This window comes from Phascolarctos cinereus, unplaced genomic scaffold (genome assembly GCF_003287225.1).
Source record: "Phascolarctos cinereus isolate Bilbo 61053 unplaced genomic scaffold, phaCin_HiC Scaffold_9;HRSCAF=440, whole genome shotgun sequence".
NCBI classification, from domain to species: Eukaryota; Metazoa; Chordata; class Mammalia; order Diprotodontia; family Phascolarctidae; genus Phascolarctos; species Phascolarctos cinereus.
The window spans coordinates 100,873,959-100,891,105 of record NW_027556402.1 but is presented as its reverse complement, the minus strand read 5'-3'; the positions used below and the strand labels follow the sequence as shown (position 1 = coordinate 100,891,105).

General features: G+C 36.1%; 1 protein-coding gene across 5 annotated transcripts in view; it reads right to left on the bottom strand.

The window, feature by feature from the left end:
• Window positions 1-17,147, bottom strand: part of MAP9 (microtubule associated protein 9) — a 114,259-nt gene that overhangs the window by 88,453 nt on the left and 8,659 nt on the right. For 4 of the 5 annotated variants that reach the window (XM_020994014.2, XM_020994011.2, XM_078148611.1 and 1 more), the window contains exons 5-7: window positions 14,073-14,305; window positions 9,485-9,596; window positions 7,313-7,527 (exon numbers count right to left, since the gene is read on the bottom strand). In XM_020994014.2, the coding sequence (XP_020849673.1) occupies window positions 7,313-7,527; window positions 9,485-9,596; window positions 14,073-14,305 (560 nt within the window). The remainder of the gene's footprint in view (window positions 1-7,312; window positions 7,528-9,484; window positions 9,597-14,072; window positions 14,306-17,147) is intronic. The other variant, XM_078148610.1, reaches the window with a different exon arrangement.

The window sequence follows — 17,147 nt, the reverse complement described above, 5'->3', positions numbered from 1 at the left end:
ACCTTAGCCAAACATATTATTGATCTCACTACCTACCACATGTGGTTCACTTACATGATAAAAAACTCTCCTAATGTTTAACTCTTCCTCTAAATCTATTCTTTATTCTCACTGTGATCTTTAATCCCCTTACCAAACTCAAAATTTTCTCCAGGTCATCTGACCACTGCTCTGACTTCATTTTGTTCCCCTCCTAATCTTTACCCTATATTTAACCAGTTCATCTCCATACTTTCTCCAATCCCAACTCCCCAGTTCCTTTACCCTATTGATTGTCATATGCCTTGCCAAACTTCAACCCTGTATTACTCCCCAAATCCTCTTTATTTCTACACAGGAGCTGCTGAACATAACAATTTATGTTATCTAACCTCAACTACCTGTCCCCATCCCCTCCTAATTCTATAATCTCTTCCTATCTCCCTGACCACATACCTCTTCCTCACTCTCAGATGAGGACCTCACTTTATATTTTACTGAAAAACTAGAGACTCTTTACCAAGAATTCCTTTCTCTCCTTAATCTCACAACCCCCTTAGAAGTCATTCCTTATTCTCTCCTCCTTTATTCAATCTCTGAGGATTAAGTAACCTTTCTCCTTCCCAAGGCCAATTGCTCTATACGGACCCTTGATCACATCTCCTTTCTTCTTCTCTAGTATATTCCCTCTCCCCTCATTCATCCCACCCCTCCAGCTTTTAATTTTTTCCTAACTGGCTCCTTCCTTCCTTCCTTACAAATACTACCAAGTCTCCTCATCCTTAAAAAAACAAAAACAAAAACAAAACCCTTATTAGCCTCTATCACCACCTCAAGCTATTATCATCTTTGCTTCCTTTCTCAAATTTTTAAAAAAGACTACCTATGCTCATTGTCTCTACATCTGTTACTTCTAAATCCTTTATAATCTGTCTTCTGACAGAAAGACCATTTCCTTCTGATATCAATGATTTTTTAATTGATATGTGGGATGGCTTTTTCTTAATCCTCATCCTTTTGACTTTTCTTCAACCTTTGACACTGTTAACTACCCTCTCTTAATGGGTACTGGCTCCTTTGTAGATTTTTACAAGTTTTTTCTCAGTTGCCTATCTGTTTGACTGCCCCTTCTATATTTTCTTTGCTGTATCATTATCTATATTCTGCCCTGTAACTGTAGATATTCCCCAAGGCTCTTTTCCGAGCCCTCTTCTCTCTTTACAATTTCTGATTAGTCTCTAATATACTCTCTTTGACAATACAAGCTCTGTGAGGGAAAAGATATTTTTGTTTTTGTCTTTGTATCTCAACTGCTTAGTATAGTACCTGGAACATAGCAAGTATGTGATAAACACTTACTAATTGATTCATCTGCTCCTATTAGTTTAATTATAATCTCTACACAGATTACTTCTAGATCTATGGTGGTGTGTGCTAATTATCTGTAACAAGAAATAATTTTAATTATGGTTTCGTTTTGTGACAGCAATGGTCATCTGTTAGTGCTTCTACTAACAGCAGGCTGACTTGGAAAATCTGATCCTGACCTGGTCTTCCACCTTTAGATGGTTCTGTAAGTTGGGTAACTGGATTTCAAACCATACACACTTGATTCATTACTCTTCTGTTGTGTTTTTAATTCTGTTTTTAACTTTCTTTCAAGTTAAGTTACATAAATGTTATAGCACTTAAAGAGTACACTTACATGATTTTATTAGACATATTGAAAGCAATTGTGGCTATGGGGAGGTAAAGCATTTCAAAGATCATTCAAATCCATAATGAAACATATACCAAACCACAAAGCAAAGATGAAAATGAAAATCAACACCAAGAACAGAGAAATTATTACTGTAAATCAACTTAATCCTCAGAAAGACAGACCTTCTGAAGAAGCTGGCAGCTGAAAAGAATTCTTATTCAATTTCTATACAACAGGGGTTCTTAAACCTGGGGTCCAGGAATTTTTAAAAATATTTTAATGAGTGTATTTCAGTATAACTGATCCCCTTTATAATGTTATATATTTCATTTTATACATTTAAAAACTTCATCTGACTGCCAGAGCAGTCCATGACACAAGAAAGGTTAAAAATCACTTTAGTTAAGCTTAAAGCATAACTTACTCCAGAGTGATTGTTTATTTCTTCCTATTTCTCTTCTTTCCACTCACAGAGTTACCCCTTCCAACTGAGTCCCTTATCACCCCTCACCTGTACTACCTTCAGGAGTTTCCTAATGAGCTTCCCTGCTTCATGTATCTCTTTTCCAATCCAAGCTCCATAGAGCAGCAGCCAAAATGATTCCTCTAAAGTATAGGACTAAGTTTCTCCTCTACTTAGCAAATTTCAACAACTCTCTGTTGCCTCAAAAGCAAATTTAAACTCCTATGTTTGACTTTTAAAACCCTTTACAATGTGGTCTCAACCTGCCTTCTTCCTATCCCATTACATATTTCTCTCATTCATAATTCTACTATCCAATCAACTGGCCTTCTTCTAGTTCCTCACACACATTTCATTTCCCACCTCTGGGCCTTTTACACTGGCTATCTCTCAGGCTTGGAATGCATTCCCTCTTTACCTTTTCTGTGTCTTAAAATCCCAAGGTTTCTTCAAACCTCAGCACAAGCATAGGCATCTACATGAAGTTTTTCTTGATTCCCTTAGCTTCTAGTATTCCTCATTACATTGCATTTGTTTTCTGTATATTTTGAATATATTTACATATATATACATTGTGTCATTTAACATAATGTAAGCTCTCCTGAGGTCAGGACTGTTTCATTTTTGTCCTTGTGTCCCCAGCAGCTATTTGTCTGGTACACACATAGTAGGCACCCAATAAATACCTGGTGATTACTGATTAATTATTAACTGGTCACATTCCCTCTACTACCTTGGTAAGACTCATAAGGGCAGAGTCCCAGTCTTATTTTTCTTTCTATCTTCCTTAGTATCTAAGACAGTATTCTGTAATGAGTTCATAGAGCTGGAGGGGATTTTAGAAGTCCTCCAGTCCAACTCCTTTCACTTTACAGATTAGGAAATGTAGGCCCAGAATGGTTGTGCCTTGCCCCAGATCACAAAAGCACTAAGTTGTAGAACTGGAATGCAAAGTCAGGTCCTTTGACTGTGAATCCCAAGTCCTCTCCACCTTATTCATGGTGCTTAATATTTGTGGAGTTGAATACTCCAGACACTATATGAAACCTATAAAATACTGGTTCAGAAATTTAAAGCAAATTGTCAAATAAGAATATATTACTCTCCTGAACTTACGAGGATTCATTCACTCATTAAACAATTAAGCTTCTCCCCACCACCAAAATAAAGAGAGAGAGAGAGAAAGAGAGAGAGAGAGAGAGAGAGAGAGAGAGAAGAGAGAGAGAGAGAGAGAGAGAGAGAGAGACAGAGACAGAGAGAGAGACAGAGACAGAGAGTAGTAGTAGTCTTTGACCCCCTCTCCTATTGCTGCTGCATCAGAGACCAAGGCTAAAAGGAGCTAAGCCATTTAGCTTTGGACTTTCTGGGACCCTCAGTCCTCATCCATTGTCTAGCTTGGTGATGCTGTGGTTTCTCCAACCTCCAACAGACTATTGGACTTAAACTACAGGACTACACATGTTCTGGGATTGTTTTCTGCCCTAGCCCCTGAGAGTACTCTTCTATTTACTTTTCCACTTCTTACTCTGAAAACTATAATCTAATCACCATTACCATGGCTTCTGGAGGTGTGCTAATGGATTATGCTATTGTCCTACTCACCCACCATCTTTGTGACTTTCCAGAACACAATTCCTTTTCCTGGCCACAATTGCTCTATACAAAGTATTCCAAAAAACTTAGTGCAGTTTTAGACTAGTAAAAGTTTTTAAAGTATACATAGACTTCTTTTTTCATTCCCTGAGGGCAAGAAATGTCTTGCTTTTGTGTTTTCATCCCCAGGGCTTGGCACAATGCTTGGAAAGTAGGTGACATTTAATAAATATTTTTATTAATTCATTCATTGACCTAAGGAAACCATAAAACTGCACTTGGAAGTCAGGAAGACAAATAATAAGGTATATCATATATAAAAGATGACCATATAAATGGTATTATAATTGCTGGGCAAATGAAAAGCATGAAAAAACAATGTAGGGTCAAATTAGTCACCTTCTTGAAAGAGGTGGGTCTTGAAGTCTTGAGCAGGCTCTTGATGGAAATGTGGGATTTAGAATTGTAGGCAGAAGGGACAAGCAAATAGGAGACCAGGGAGAAAGGAAAGCAAGGAAAAGTAAAAATAGGGACTAATATAATAAGAAGCTTCCGTTGCTAAATCTATAAATTAATTTTCCATCAAAACTATCAATCAAAAATTGTATAGTAACTATAGAAAAACCACAAATATATGGAATTTAGATATCTGACAACCTCAGTTACTTAGAATATAGTGGAAATCTAGGAAATTAAGCAATAAAAGCCCAGGAGCAGCCGAAACAGATCCCATAAAGTCTATGCATGGCCTATACACTTAATTCATAAAAAACTATCGGCCCACCCCACTCGCAATTTAGAGTCTACTTACTCATACACAATTCTAATCAGCAACTAGGCTCTAAGTTCAATGGGAACAAGGACTAGCTCTTATCTAAATGTTATGTCTGTCTTCCTTTTACTTCCATTCCACCCCTCAGCACCTAGAACCAGAACCTAGCTCTGTATACAACTGGTACTCAGAAAGTTTGCAGAATATGAAACTAGTCTAGCTGGTTTCTAGGTCCAAAGCTGATGCAAAGGGTGAGAGGAGGTGCTATGGGCAGGTACACTGAAATGAGGAGAAATAGCATAGAGCTGATTATAATAAAAGAAACCCCCCCCCCACACACACACACAAAATGCAAAAAGTGCGCACAAGAACACATTGGTGGCACTCTGGACTTTTTCACCTCTTTTCCAGCTGCTTTCTCACCCAAGGGATGCCTCTACCCCTGAAATCTATTCTTTCTGTTGTTCTTGCCTAGAACCTTATTTTGAGGGTCAATCCCATCTGCGCTCAGTGCTCTCCCAGCTCTGCTTCAGGCTCTCCAGATTCCACACCTCTACCCTGAGGTCCCTCCTTTGACTGGTGAGTTCCTGCCTGGAGCCTTCATTTGAGGAAGTATCCATGTCATACATGCTCACTGCTTTCCCAGCTCTGATCCAGACCCTCTAGACTTTGTTACTTCCATGCCAGGTACGTTCTTCATTCTGTAGATGCCTTTGCCTTTAAAAGTGCCCCCCCTCTTCTGATTGGTGAGTTCCTGCCTGGAAACTTCAACTGAGGAAGTGCCCAGACCATCCTTGCTCACTGTTCTCCTGGGTCTGATCCACACTCAAGACTTTCCCACCTCTACCCCTACTGTCTTCTCACCTTGGAGATGCCGCCTCACTGTAGCCCCCCTTCCTTGACTGATGAATTTCTCTCTGAAGCCTTCATTTAGGGAAATTCTCAGGCCAGCCATGCTCACCCAGCTCTCATCAAGAGTATCCAAGCTTTTCTACCTGTATCCCAGCTGCCTTCTCATGTTACACATGCTTTTGTCCCGTGGCTCCCTCCTCAAACTGGTGAGTTGCTCCCTGGCATTTACATTTGAGGAAATGCCAAGGTCAGCCATGCTTACTGCCCTTCCAGCTCTGCACCAGATTTTCTTGGTCCCAGCTACTTTCTGCCCCTAGAGATACCTCTAACCCGTTGATATACTTACTACTCTGGGGAATTTCTTCCTGGGACCTTCATTTGAGGAAGTGTACCTGTCCCTCTTTTCAGATATTTCTCCCACCCTTTCCATTCCCTTTTACATATTGTTTTCTCCAATTAGAATGGAAGCGCCTTAAGAACAAGGACCGTCTTTCTTTTTGCTTGTATTTTATTCCTATGTACAATGCTTGCCACACAGTAAGCACTTAATAAATGCTCTATCAATCTACGGACAAACAGCTCCACACAACTCAAAAGGCCCCAGTAGCATCCATTTAGTATAGTACATTCCAAGAATTGATTTTCATAATGATGAAACAATCAAGAAAAGGTTAAAATATATTCAGTACACTCTGTTTTAGAAGACAGGGAAGTATGTAACACATGCTAAAATATTTCAATCTAAAACAATTAAAATAATAGTTTCGGTACTTAAAGTGGCAAAATCTCAACTATCTGAAGAACTCAGAATGAAGGTAACAGATTGCTAAAATTTTATTCATTAAGATCTACTAAATATCAATATTTCCTAGTATCCACTATGAATATGTACCAAATGAAAAACAGCATATGAAGATGTGTAAGAACTATATGCAATAATTTTAAAATTTATATTTAATGATCTTATTCAAATTACTTCAAATATAATTTATCCTCTCAGAACCAATTTTTATTTTTAAAAAGTGTTTTACTCTACCTATATGTTCAGAATGAAAATTTTAAAGCATTAAAGTAGCCATCTGTAAACGGTTCTCCTAATCATTAAATTCATTAGGACACTTCCAAATGTGTTTATTATTTATAAAGTAGAAGCTCCTAAATAAATAATTTTTTCAACTGTGAACTATTTCTGGCATGTTTTGTATCTCAAAGTTTTTTTTTTAAACTTTAGGTTATATATCATTTATCATAAATCTTAATTAATATGAACATCCCACTGGATATAGTAAACTCTTTCATGAAGCACCTTTAAGTTCCTAGCTGTCTCCTGTCTCAACTTGGTCCTCATTTAGCATTTCTTTCTAAGGCATTGAATATTTATTAGTTTGAGTAACACTAGCTAAAGTCTTCTTTATATTCCTCATTGTGTATGGTAACCCTGAGTTTTCAAAGACCAAACCAAAGGAGAACAAATTCTGACAATCCTATATAGGTGGAAAGCTTCAAGTAGAAGACTGATAAAAAACAAATATGGGATCTGAGGACTATCTATCCTAGCTAAATTCTAAAAGGGTCTTCACCAGGTTGGTTTAGTAATAAAAATATATTTTAATAAAAGCAACTCTTGTGTTCTACATCAGAGAAAGGAATACCCAACCAATGAAATTATAGAATCTTAAAAGAGTGAAGTATAGGTAATCTGTTTACATATCTTCCTACTATTAACCTCTAAGTTCCATGAGGGCAGGCAATATGGCTTATCTAAACTTCGCTCTGCACAGCATTTGGTGCATACATACAATTGCTAAACTGAACTGAATAGTAATAATCACATTATGTCAAACCATAACTAGGTGAAATTTCAGGACTATGCAGAGACTAAAACAAAAAACCCCAACTTATTAATAAGTTTTAAAAAGAAAAACTCAATGAAATGATTTTTTAAAAATACCTTAAGGGATGCATCTGAAGTGATAGTTTTTCTATCCTCATCCACAAACATTTGTAATTTCTTCATGTTTTTTTCAAGCTCATCGATGGTTTCTTGACTTTCTCTTGTTTTCTCCCAAGTATTACTCACCATTAGTTCTTCTGCAGGGGAACACTTATTGTTACTGTCTTCTGATTTCATAATATTATGGTTTTCATCTACTATTTTTTCTTGATCTATAATTGAGATGGAAAGATATGACTGAAAATAAATTATGACCCAATAATTTGGGCAACAAATTAACTTGCCTTCTGTTACTTAAGATCTTTTGTTATCCCTTTTGACTTGTAAAATAGACTAAAATAACTATGGTATTAAGTTTAAGTAGCTTTTAAAAGTAATCTATAAAAGAATGCCAACCGAAAATTAATATTTAACACACCAAATGAATAGAAGGAAATATCTTATCGTTTCTAATGATTCTGTCTCTAAGAGCTCTAGCAAATCTTTGGTGGCTCCTTAGCAGTATTCTAAGAATGGTGGTAAAACAGACAAAAGTAGAATATCAATGCCTCCTGTCACAAGATCTGTGGGTTTAAACCCTTCTAAGGCTTTTCCCTTTTTTCCTATGTGGATCTCTCTCCTTAAGTCCCAAGGTACACTCTCAAGATTAGTCATCGTTGACTGTTTCAAAGGTGATCATCTTTATGTGGAGTCAAGGTCTGCTGTCAGCTACAGACTGGAGAACTATAGGTCTTAGACAGATACCAGGGCTCAAAAGCTATTGTTTTCTGGAGGGGATCAGTTTTAACTAAACAGTTCAGCCTTGAAACTCATATTAAAGAGTGGCACACCAAGACAAAAACTTAGCACTTAAACAGAATGTCAGAAGTGGTCATATCTATAAGTCTAGATGTTACACAAACAAATCATAACCAATCAAAGCAACATGACTGATGTTTGCAAAATGAAAGCATGGTTTTCTGTATGTCATTATAGCAAAAAGATCACAGGTGGAAAGAAATTCAGTGTAATAATTTTCCTTCTTCCAGCCCAGCCCTCACTGCCATAAAATAAGGAGATATATTTCTCCTGTGGAAAAGAGGCCAGCCATCCCCATGAACTATTTGCTAACCAACTGCCACCCACAGAGCAGGCAAGCCAACCTAGCTGAAGCAGCAGAGCACCAAAATGGGAGACAGGAACAAACATATCAAGCAAGTCAAATCACCGCCACCACCTCATCTTCCATTGGACCCTTATGGAGATGGCCTAGAATCCCAAACCCAAGAGCTGTGGGAACAGCAGTATCTCTAAAACTACTAGACTGGTTTTCAGCCCAGCCTCCATAGCTATAACTGAAGGGAGAGATCATTGTGGTGAAGGCAGGCCTTCATCACCACTAGCAGCAACTGCTGATCAAATACTAGCAATACTATTGGTCACCAACAGGCAGAGACACAAAAGCCCTGGGAATGGTAGCACCTCACCCCACCCCCATACCCAACAATCAGTCTTACTTCCAGTCCAATTCTCACAGCTATGATCTGGGGAAACAGATTCTATGAAGAAGAGACTAGCTATCCCCACTAACTAACAATATTCCACTGCCTTTCACAGGGCAAGTGAGCCAGGCTAGCTGGGGCACAGGGAGAGGGAAGAGAGGGAGGCAGCACATATCAGGCAAGACAAACTACTATTACCACCACTGTTCCTCAGATCCTGATGGAAACAGCGCAGGACCTAAACTCAAAAGCTTTAGGAATAACACTGCTTCTAGCCCCGTATGAAATGGTTCTGATGATGTTTATCTATTCCTTCAAACTTCAAGGCTCATCTTGTCCTTTTGCTATTGTGGGAGCTTGAATATTCAACTCTGAATAGGAAAATCCAGAGACCAAGTGACCAAGTGTGAGATCAAGCTGTCTCAGTCATATAGAAAAATTATGAACGAAATTAAAACCTTCAATTACACAATATCCTGAGAAAGAATGCTATCTATTAGTGATCTGAAACCAAGTTATGACCTAACAAAATTAATTTTTATATCATTCCAGCAAATATTTCTTTGTACTTGTATAGCTCATTAATTGAAATTCTTTTCAATTTTAAGGTTTGAATGATAAAAATGAAGTCCTAGAAGTAACTGTCCATTAGAACATATAAAATAAAAATAGGAAAAATTATGTATACCTTTTTTAGATCTTTCTGCTGGTGGAGGGAAAAGACAGTCTCCAAGATTTTCGGTATCTGATAGCTGGTGAGGAATTGCTAATGATGTTCGTGGGCTTGTTAACCATGGACCCTTAAGAAACAATATTTCAGGGGTAAGTTTTAGTTGAGTCTAGTTTGTGAATATTTTGTCCCCAAAGAATTATCATAACAGGCCAAGTTCTTTGATTTTCTTTATATTTACTTAAAAAAAATCTGAAACATTGCTTTAAAATTTTTTACACTACATCATACCCCCCTAATATTCCCTTATATCTTTCTTTGTAATAAAGAAAAACATTTAAGCAATGTTGACTGATAAAGCAACTATATTTAATAGTATATACCAAATTTTACACCCTCTTTAGTGAGAGGGGGAAAAGTGAGTTTCTTTATCAATTATCAGAAATATCATTATAGCGTCTATGTTTTCCTTCAGTGTTATCATTTACATTATTGTAATCAGTGTATGTTGTATTCTTGGTTCTGCTTTTTCATTCTATATCACTTCGTCTAAGTTTCCCTGTTTCTCTGAATTTCTCATATTTGTCATTTTGTATAGCAACATAATATTCAATTATATTCACATATGACAATTTGTTCAGCCATTTCACAAAGGATGGCCACACATTTTGCTTCCAGGTTTCTGCTACCACAGAAAGTATTTTATACACACAGAAAGATCTTTCTGTCAATGACCCTGTTGGGGTATATGAGTAATTGAAGGATTATTAAGTCAATGGTTATGAACAGTTTAGTGAATTTTCTCACATAATTCCAAATTAATTTCCAGAATAGTTGGACCAATTCACAGTTCTACCAATACTTCATTGGTGTGCCTGTTTTTCCACAGCCCTTCCAAATCAGACTTCATTGCAAATCTGATAGCTGTGATATGAAAGCATTTGCATTTCTGTTATTAGTAATTTGAAGGAAGATTTCATGTGGTTGTTAATCATGTGCAATTCTCTTTTGAAAAATGTTCTTGTTATGGATACCTTTGGTTTTTAAATCATATTCATCTGCAAATGTCTATCCCTCTCCCTGAACTCTCGTAACAAAGATTTTATAAAAGAAAAGTCCTGCAAAACTAAATAATGTTAACCGTCTGAGAGCACATGCAATATTTCACACACATCCAGTTCTCTTCTACACACTTCAATGAGAAAGTACATTTTCTAACTTTTCATGTGGCTAGTCTTGGTCAATATAATTGCAGTTGTTTCACCCTATTGTTCTTCCATTTACCTTGTTGTAAACATTATGTGTGTGCATATATATATTTTGTGTGTGTGTATGTATGTGGTTCTGGTTATTTCTGGTCACTGCTTATTTATATAAGTCTTCCCATACTTCTCTGAATTCTTCATAGTCATTGTTTCTCACACACAGTAACATTACATTAAATTCAAGTACCATAATTTAGCAAATCCCTGAATCAATGGGAATCTACTTTGTTTCTAGTTTTTTACCATAAAAAGTTTTGTTTTCAAGAATTATGGTTTTTATGAGACCTTTCTGCCTTTGACCCTGGAGTATATACTTAGAAATAGGATCTCTGTATCAGTGGGAATGGATAATTTAGTCACTTTGTTTTATTAGCATGATTCCAAATAAGCAAATATATTTTTAGTGTTCTTTATCAGGTACATTCCAGGAATATTCAATCTGCAATAGTAATTAAAGTACCACATGTGTCTTCGGGTCTTATATTTCTTGCACTAGATTTTACACTCCACTCCCTCAAAATCCTTTCTAAATTCCTTCTGGGATTAACATTTGCATTTACATGGATCACCAGAAAAGAGTAATAGTCACAACATTTAATGAAACTTGGGAAACTCCCTAGCAAAGTCTTTATTCAATAGACATCTTAGAAATCATCCAAGTTCAATATTAACAATGTCATGTGCATTGTTCACCCTCTTGATCCCACATGACTTGCATTTCTTCTTCTGAAAATAGTTATATCCTCTGATCACTTTTGTTGTTTGTCCTTCATTCTCAAAGAGGACCATGACATTTGGAAGGCGATACAATGACTTGCAAATGAACTGGATTTAAGAGAGGGAGGGCTGTGCAAAGTCACCAGCCTTACTCTTTCCTTCAGAGCCATCTGGGTCCAGTGGCAAAATATAAATCAGGATGACTGGAGACAGCCCCAGATTTGATCACTATTTTTCCAAGTGAGGAATGTCTAGATATTTTTTATGCTTGTGAAAATTCCTTCTATATCTATATTCTCTAACTATATTCCTTGGATATCAGGATTTTATCATAGATATTCACTTCAAAGGTATTTTTACAAATCAACAGTATTTCCTTATTTTAGCTACAATGACTTTACTAGGCAAAAACTTGTAAATTTTATGTAATTAAGATTGTCTACTTTATTGTTTTGCTGTGTCTATCCCTTGTTTGGTAAAGAATTCTTCCCTTTTTCTCTCCCTGATCTTCCTCTCCTCCTGCCCCAGCTAATGTGCTCCTTTAATTAAAAAAACAAACAAACAAACAAACAGGTGCTTTGTAGCTTACTATGGTATATGGTATAAAAGTCAGAATGCCTGGGTTCAAATCTTGGCCCTGGATGTGCGAAATTAGGCAAGTCACAACCTCTGTGCCCTCAGTATTTTCATCCGTATTTTTAGGGGATAGATTAAAGAGCTCCTAAGTAAGGTCCCTTCCATCTCTAGATCTATGGCTAACTAAAGACAATGTCTGTCACAATGCCTTACAATTTTTCCATGTTGTTCTTGGGGAAAAGTCCCTTCCCTGAGTTTGTGTTATCAGCTTTCTCAATCACTGGAATGCTGCCATTATTTATTCCTGGGTTTTGCTTATCCAGTCTGTTTCACTGATTTACTTTTCTGTTTTTTCACTAGTACCAAATACATTTCTTTTTTTTAATTTTTAGGCAATTGGGGTTAAGTGACTTGCTCAGGGTCACACAGCTAGTAAGTGTCAAGTGTTTGGTCTGAGGCTGCCTTTTAACTCAGGTTCTCCTGACTCTAAGGCTGGTGTGCTATCCACTGCGCCACCTAGCTGCCCCTAGTATCAAATAGTTTTGAAGATGATTACTTTAAAAATAAATTGTTTTAGTAATTGGTAATACAATGCCCTTAATTATTGCTTTTTTCATAAATCAAGAATGACATAATTTCTGAAAAGAAACAGTAAAAGAATATGTGTGTTTCTTTATATACCATGAAACCATCACAAAAATTAATCATGTGCTAGACCACAAAGTAATCATAAATACATAAAGGTAAATAAGTACATCCTTTATAGACCATAATGTAATGAAACTAGGAAGCAACATAGGGGATATTCATGTAAAATACAAATTTAAATGGAGATTAAATAATGATACTCCTACCACCGAAGGCATCAAAGAACAAATCATAGAAACAGTTTATAACTATGTAAAAGAGAATGACAGCAATGAAATATACTAAGCTTTTTTTGGTGAAGCAAAGGCAGTTCTCAGAAGAAAAATTATAGCTTTGAAAATATATATTAACAAAATAGAGAGCATTAATGAACTATGTAATTAAAAAAAAAAACTAAAAATACCCAGAACAAGAAAAATAAGAAATTGATAAAAACAAAAAGCAAAAAGGCTACAAAAGTGATAAGCAAAACCAGGAGTTGTTTTATGAAAATCTAACAAAAACTGATAAAACATTAGCTAATTTGATTAAAAGAAAGGAACATTAAATTGCCAAAAGCAAAAACAAACAAGCTTGAATTCACAATGGACAATGGAAATAAAAAGAATCATTAGAAAATTATATGCCAGAAAAACTGAGAATTGAAATAATATGATTACCTACAAAATTTCAAAATTAACAAAAACAAAATATAGAGATCTTACAAAAACCAAGGAAAGAGAAATTGAACAAACAGCAAAACTATCAAAACAATGCGGGGGCTGGGGGTAAGTCTGGACAGATTTTCAAGTGAACTATTTCATTTGTTGTTGTTTGTCCTTCATTCTTGTAGAGGACCATATCAGGAAGGCCAAGGCCATGCCATGACTTTGCAAGGGAACTGGATTTAAGTGAGGGAGGACTGTACAAAGTCACCAGCCTCACTTTCTCCTCTGAAGCCATCTGGATATAGATCAGGAAGACTAGAGATGGCCCCGGATGTAGTGGAGACCGTGGCCTTTTTAAACAAGGGTCTTTCTCAGGATATCAATTCAATTTATTAGTTCATTTCATTTTATGTAAGACAATATGGACTTTATATTCCTTAAAGGTAGAACACGAGTATTATGCATCTTTATGCCCCTCAGAGTAGCACAGACACACAATGTGTTCAATGAATATTTGATAAAAATGAATAAACGAATAGAGTACCAGTAGTATTTTCCCAAAACACATACATTTGTCTGTACAATGGAACTATCGCATTTTTAGCTTACATAATACCATACTTCCATGTCCTTTCTTTGTCATTAATAATATAGACAATTGATAAATCTGATAAAACAAAATTCGAATAATGATGATTGATACAAAGACTTACATTCAAGAACAAGACTCAATGTTTCAGACACGGTAGTTACCTCAGAATTGGGGCTTTCGGAGAGAGTTCTCTGCTCAATTTCTAACATTTTGCTACTCAACCTCATCAGAGATGAAGGTGCAGAATGTGAAAATTGTATTTTGGCAAAAGCAGGGTTATCCTCCTCTTCTAGTATATCTTTATCACCCACATGGCTAGTCTTCCTTAAGATGCCTCTTAGCCGTGGTAAAGGTAATTTAACATTAGTATCTTTTTCAAGGTTGCTGATGTTTTCTGTTGAGAAATAAAATGCTTCAATTTGAGTACACAAACTTTAAATAGTAGAACTCAATGTCAGTGATGTACTATCCCAGGACAATTACCTGGATGCTAGATATGCAAAAATATCTGAGTCTTCTTGAGACAAGTATGCTCAGTTCATCTACCACTGATCCTCACATGATACAGTTTTAGGTCCTTTTACTTTCTGGCTGCCCTTACCTGGACACCATTTTTCACTACCTCTCTTTCTATAATGTAGTGACCAGCATTGGACCTGATTCTTTTAGGGAAAACATTATCTGACTTCTAAACAATTAACTTAAAAATGAGATACTGCACACAACCAGTGGAAAATGTGACAACTGCCTGTAAAATGCAGATTCATCTTAAACTAATATTCTAATATTAGTGTTTTAAAAAACCTAAACAGTACTAACTATTCAGAAGAGCAGAAGATAACTGCATTCTAGGGAGCAGCGAAAATGAGTTCATCAGTCACTACCATCTTAGACGTTAGAACTAAACGTACAAAGTGACTGGTTTGATCAAGTTTAGTTTCCTAAAGGGGGTGGGGTGGGGACTTTCCAAACCTAAACTGAATTGTTTTTATTTTTGTTTTGTTAAAAAAGCAGAGAAAAAGGGATTTCAGGTGACAAAGAAATTTTTAGCAATGCCACTATATGTGTGTCTGTATATGTATGTAGGTATGTACATATGTGCATGTATGTACACACATACATATATGTATACACACACATCTGTCATTTACAAGGCTGTTTTCTCTATGGTTAAAGGTAAAAGTGTAATCTCATCCATCAGTGTTAGCATGACACAGTGAGTCAGCCTTGCAATCACCAAGCCCTGCCCCCGATATATACTAGCTATGTGTCTCTGGATAGGTCACTTGACCTCTTGCGATCCCAGGAGACTCTCTGTAAGACATACTGTAAGTTACAGAAGAATTACAGACAAGGATCCTATTTCAATCAACGGAGAGAATTGTTTTTAAAAGTTCTCTACATTAATGAGATCACTGGTCTGGACCAAATATATATGTGTGCTCATTTATTTCATAACATAATCAACTATATTATGAGCTCTGTACAGTTACACTGTACTTTGTTCTTGGAATGTAAAGCATTACATTCACCTCTGGTAGTACATCTTGGGAAAGACTGACAATTGCAATCTGAAGAGGAAGGCAAGGATGGTGAAAGGGCTCAGATCATGTTACATGAGGAACAAGTGAAGGAAGTAGAAGCGTATATCCTGGAAAAGGTTGGGAGAAACAGGTATCTGTCCTCAATTAACCAAGGTTAATCACAGAAAAGGGATTAGTAGTACAAAGGATAGGAGCTGCAGAAATGGAGACTCACTACAATGAATCATTCTCATAGTATTCTGATACTTACTAGCCATATGGCCCTAGGTAAGTAATTTCTCCCCTCTGCCTCTTACCTTCCTCATTCATAAAATGGGGATAATAATATTTATACAACCCATTTCCAAAAGTGCTGCGAGGCAAGTAATTTGTAAACTTTGAAACATGAAATGAAATGCTGATTAATATTATCATACTTAAGATCTTTCCCTAACAGTATAATGTCCCATGGTAACAAGTGTTTTATTGATTTAATTAATATTTCTTAAGAAAAAAACCTACATAACATGGTATCTCCAATGTGTGACTCCTTAATTCTCATTTGTTTGACATTAAAGTACTTGATTTTATGTAATTTCTGATGTAGGTAGAAAAAGATCATCGGTTCTCTTCCTTAAACATTAAGTATTAATCACTCGAGCTCCCATAAACTCACTATTTCAAACATATCTAGTCTCTCAAATAACAAAACCAATTAACTGGAATCAAAGTAAATGAACATGACGGAGGAATGGAGACAGGGGTACATATATAATAACTCCCATTTTCCCCTACTTGCTAATACTCTAACAAAAGACTAGGCATAAATTCTTTCATCTTTCCTCCTATAACATATGGAATATAGGTTTCTGACATTTGCTACTTCTAAGAAAAATTCCATTATAAAAAGGAATATGTTCTCCAGTAAGTTGTTTTTTGTTGTTGTTGTTTTTTGTTTGTTTTTGCAGGGCAAAGGGAAGTGAAGAAAGATCTACGATTTTATCAGTATAAAGAAGTAGTAAAAGCTGCTTCCACCAATACGGATTGAATAGAGTCTAGAATTGACATCATTTGTGAGTAAGAGCTTTGCCTAGGGTCACACTGTGGATTTGACCAACTCCAAAGCCCACTCTTTCTACTGCTGCCAGTCTGCCTCAGTGATAATCATGATAACAGAATTTAATTACAATACAAAAATAAAAGTTTATGTTGTACAACTAAATGAGTAAAATTCATTTAAATTCCAACATAGATTTAAAATGTTTTGTTTGTTGGAAATACTAATTAACATGCCATTCTTACTCTACATTAAAAATTATAGTACTGCCACTTAAATCTTGCTGCCATCTTGTGGTTAAAAAATTAATCCTAAACAACTTGCCATAGCCAAGTCTTGAATACTACAGTGTAGGTACAGTGTAGGTACTGTTAATTATTTTCCACAGTATTTAATCCTTGACTAGCCTGGAGCATACCCTAAGCTATCTTTTATACAATAAATTGTATAATTAAAATGTAATTAGGAATGAATTAAATAATTGTAGATTGTAGATTCTTCAGAGCCCTCAAAGGGTCAGGAGAGTAAACAGAAACAAAGGTGGTAGACAGATGGCCAAAAGAAGAAGGAAAGGTAAGCCAAACTGAGAAATTTAAAATCATTTCCTGAAATACAGTTTTGGTGTTTTTTATTGGCGGGTTTTATACTCTTTGGTT